The 4,565-nt window shown below is 35.0% G+C and overlaps 1 protein-coding gene across 1 annotated transcript in view; it reads right to left on the reverse strand.

The window, feature by feature from the left end:
- Positions 1-4,565, reverse strand: part of PEX7 (peroxisomal biogenesis factor 7) — a 74,960-nt gene that overhangs the window by 35,152 nt on the left and 35,243 nt on the right. The window contains exon 8 of the mRNA XM_003790295.1: positions 3,192-3,247. Within this exon, the coding sequence (XP_003790343.1) occupies positions 3,192-3,247 (56 nt within the window). The remainder of the gene's footprint in view (positions 1-3,191; positions 3,248-4,565) is intronic.

Genomic DNA, 4,565 nt, shown 5'->3' on the forward strand with positions numbered 1-4,565 from the left:
TTCATGTCCTGGGTGGGACGGAGCAGGATAAAACAAGATTTCATCACATAACTCAGAACAGTATGCAATTTAAAACATATGACTTGTTTATTTCTGGAATTTCTCCACTTGATATTTTTGGACTGTAGCTGACTGTGGGTAACTGAAACCACAGAAAGAGAAATAGTGGATAAGGGGGAACTACCATATAGCATAAAGGATGGAAAACAGCTGGTTAATCGATATATAAGGTGGCATGGTTTCTCACACACACACTAAGAGATATCGCTAAAAAGTCAGTGGGGGGGGGTCAGTGCAGTGGCTCGTGTCTACAGTTCCAGCACTTTGGAAGCCAAGGAGGAAGCATCATTTGAAGCTAGGAGTTCAAGACCAGCCTGGGCAACATAGCATCCCTAAAAAACAATTGTTGTTGTTTTGTTTTGTTTTGTTTTTAATTAAGCAGGCATAATGTCAAGTGCCTTAACTTCTAGTTTCTTGAAAGGCTGAAGCAGGGCTCAGCGCCCACAGCACAGTAGTTACGGTGCCATCCTCACCAAGGATGGAGGGTTGAAACCTGGCCCAGGCCAGCTAAACAACAATGACAACTGCAACAGAAAAATAGCCAGGCATTGCGAGTGCCTGTAGTCCCAGCTGCTTGGGAGGCTGAGGCAAGAGAATTGTGCAAGCCCAAGAGTTTGAAGTTGCTGTGAGCTGTGACGCCACGGTATTCTACCAAGGGCTACATAGTGAGACTGTCTCAAAAAAAAAAAGAAAGAAAAGAAAGACTGAATCAGGAGATCACTTGAGCCCATGAGTTCAAGGCTACAGTGAGCTATGATCCAAAAAATCCGTAGATAAATAAAATTGATTTTTGTAAAATTTCAGATTAATGCGAAGGTACTAACGATTAGGTTACATTATTCGTGTTTATTAGGTAAAGTCCGAGTTGTAGTTGAGGCCTTGGTCCAGAAGTGTGCCATGTACCCTACACTGTGCCTGTTAGTGAGAGTCCACCAATTCCCCACCCTAGATCCCCCCAACCTGAGTTAATTCAGTTTTTCTCTCTCGTGGACATGTAGTTCATCCAGATAAAATGGAATTTTTTTAATATCCAAATGATCAAGAAGAAGATAAACAAGGAAGGTAGAATAAAAGAAAGAAACAAAGAGAAAATGTAAGAAAATAACATTAGTAACTACATTAAATGTTAATGAATCAAATACTCCAATTAAAGACAGAAACTGTAGAATGAACAAAAAAGTAAGACCCAATCATGTGCCATCTACAAGAGATGTACTTTCAATGTAAAGGCAGAGGTTAAAAGGGAATGGAAGGAAAAACATACCATGCAAATGATAAGCATAAGAAAGCTGAACCGGCTATCAGATCAAATAAACTTAAAAAGTCATCCCGCCAGAGTAGAAGGAAATAGAGTTGCCCTGTCTTCAGTGGGCAAGTGCCTACTGGCAGAGAGAGCTCTCAAGCAGAAAAACAGTGACAGACACAAAATGACAAAATCCATCTGCTGATTAGGTGAATTTACCAAGTCAAGAGGGTACGGGGACACCATCAGTGGCATCCGCTGTAGAGTGAATAAATAAAGATTGGTCCCAGCAAAACTGACAAACAGACTCAGTGCCTGTAGCTCAAGCGGCTAGGGTGCCAGCTACATACACCGGAGCTGGTGGGTCAGAATCCAGCCCAGGCCTCACAAACAACAATGGCAACTACAACTTACAAAAAAAAAAAAAAAAGCCGGGCGTTGTGCTAAGTGCCTGTAGCTGTAGTAGCATGTAGCTACTTGGGGCACTGAGGCAAGACAATTGCTTAAACCCAAGAGTTTGAGGTTGCTCTAAGCTGTGACCCCACGGCACCCTACCCAGGGGGACAGCTTAAGAATCTGTCTCAAAAAAAAAAAAAAAAAAAAAAAAAAAACTAGATGCTCACACACAGGGGAGGAGCTAAATCATCTACAGAACATCCACATTAGGGAGTGTTACGCAGAATGAGAATGATCTCTCAGGTACAGAGTACCTGGTTTCCAGGATATATTTTAAGCAAAATTTTAAAGAGTATCCAGAATCTCTACTCTTTGTGTAGAAAAAGAGGAAATAAAATACGTGTTTGACCAAGACTTGTTACCCATAGGTGTGGGACAGAATGAAATATATCTTTATATATACACATCTCAACTTTTGGAAGCATGTTAATGTTTTGTCTGCTCAGAAAATTAGAAAAAAATCAACAAAGATGGAAGGAAAATTCTAAAATCGAATATAAACAGAAATAAATCAAACCATGTTTCAAACAAATTACATAACCACACTCTAACAGAGAAGGGCAGAGAAGAGGAGAATTATTTGGACTAAAGACAAAAAAAACCAATAAACAAATGCTGAGCTCTAATTAGTTAAAGTCTTTCAAAGGCATGGCTTTGAAATTCTCAAATTATTTTCTAAACATTCTGGGGTTTAGCACATAAGTAAATACAGAGGGTGTCAAAAAAATGAATACACATTTTAAGAAAGGAAAGAATTTTATTAAATTTGTAATACTCAAGTCACATTTGACTTCTACAATTACAAGAGGTGTTTAACATGACTTGTATTCATCTTTTATCAGTATATATTGAGTATCACTATTTTAATACAGTTTCCTGCTTTCTCGTGTATACATTTTTTGGCACCCTCTGCATATAAAGGATGAAAATCAGGAGTTACAGATTAGGAAAGGGAGAATGAACTCTATGTGGTGTGGAATACACACTCTCATACCTAGATACACATGCACACGTACATACACATTCACATATCTGGATCTGCAAACATACATATGCTATTTTCCCACCTAAACACTCATAATTAAACCTGAAGAAATCAAAATTTCCTAATTTCTAAATCTAAATTTAAAAGATATTGGTTATGCAATCTGTAGAATAGAAGGTTACTGTAAAGAACAACCATTAGGGAAAAAAGGCTTTTAGATAGAACAGCCAGAATAGACAGAATTTACTCAGATATTGGCTAGATGATGAAAACATTACTTGCTGAAAAATATAAACTATAATGTGAATCCCAGTGGTAAATATTTAAATGTGCCCACCTGAGATCATTTTCACATTGGTTTAAGAAAAACACATTATCTTTCATAACAATTAAACAGGCAAATGCTATTTGGTATTTTACAATGAAACAGATTAAAAACCACTGTACCTTACAGTAAAATCATAGGAGCAAGAGGCCAGCACAGAAGCATGAAATGGTGAAAACTAAAAAGAAAAAAGAAAGAAAGAAAAAAACCCTTTTTGAGGTTAGTTGTAACTATAGCAAACTACTACTTCCTTAGTTATTCATGAATATCACAATATATTTAAGTTTAGCCAGAGATGTTGCTTAAAATTATGCTTTCCCAAACCTTATATGCTTTAATTTGAGGCAAAAATTTAGCATTTAAGTATCTATTCACAAGAAAAATACTTATTTTTACATTCTTCAAAGAAAGTTATCTCTCAAACTTTTTAGAGCTTATTTATAATAAAATATTTCCAAAATGTTGCTATTCTAGAAAGATTAAGTATAATTCCATATTGGCTGTCCAAAAACGAGTCTTAAAAATACATGTGTAAGGAATTTAAGTAGGTGACAGTACAAATATATAATTATACAATTTACTAATTTTACAAGTACATATAATTTCTATATAATCACAAGTACCAAAATAACATTAAAATATTAAATAAAAATACCTATATAATAATTTTTATGTTATTTGCATATTAAAGCTAATGAAAAATGATATCATAAGACATTATGTTCTAGGTAAGTAACACACACAGTTTAATGGGCTGCTCTTTGCATATTTCTTTCGTGTTTGTCTTACCAGCAATTCAATAGTTATATGCACATATACAACTAAAATTGAATACCACTGAGTTCTGCACAGTACTTTCATTATAATACTGTGAGCTCAGAACCACCCTGAAATCTACATGGAGAATTTTTTCAAATACTGAAACCTATTCACATAAGATCACTATTAAAAAATAAAATAGGGCATTGTGTCTTATATGTTACATTGCAGCCAATAAAGTTTAAAATATTAATTTAACTGAAAATTTAGAATTTTAAAATAGAAATAATCTACTTCTGTGTACTTATTAAAAAAAAGATCAATAAAGTACTTTTTTACTCTTAATGTAACAACCAAAGAATGAAATCGGAAAATGCACTTAATGTTTTCCATAGTAATTTAGCAGAACCTGCCTGCTATTTACGGAGTAGAAAATTTTCTATATCCCAAACATTTGTGAACTTCTATCTATACTATCATGTCAGAAAGAAGAAAGAATTAACCATCTCTTTATTTCAGTGTCAACAAAGTAAAGAGACTCTCACTAAATGGAAGTTATGATGGATGTAATACTAAAATTGAATTAGTATAGTTAAAAAAAAACACTGAAAGAAACAGTACATTGGGGTTGAAAGACTGAGAAAAATATTTTTATTTAAACTTAAGGCCAGGTGTGGTGGCTCACACCTATAATCCTAGCATTCTGGGAGGCAAGTAAATGGCTTGAGCTCAGGAGT

Source organism: Otolemur garnettii, unplaced genomic scaffold, assembly GCF_000181295.1.
Source record: "Otolemur garnettii isolate 467f Iridium unplaced genomic scaffold, OtoGar3 scaffold00042, whole genome shotgun sequence".
Taxonomy (NCBI): domain Eukaryota; kingdom Metazoa; phylum Chordata; class Mammalia; order Primates; family Galagidae; genus Otolemur; species Otolemur garnettii.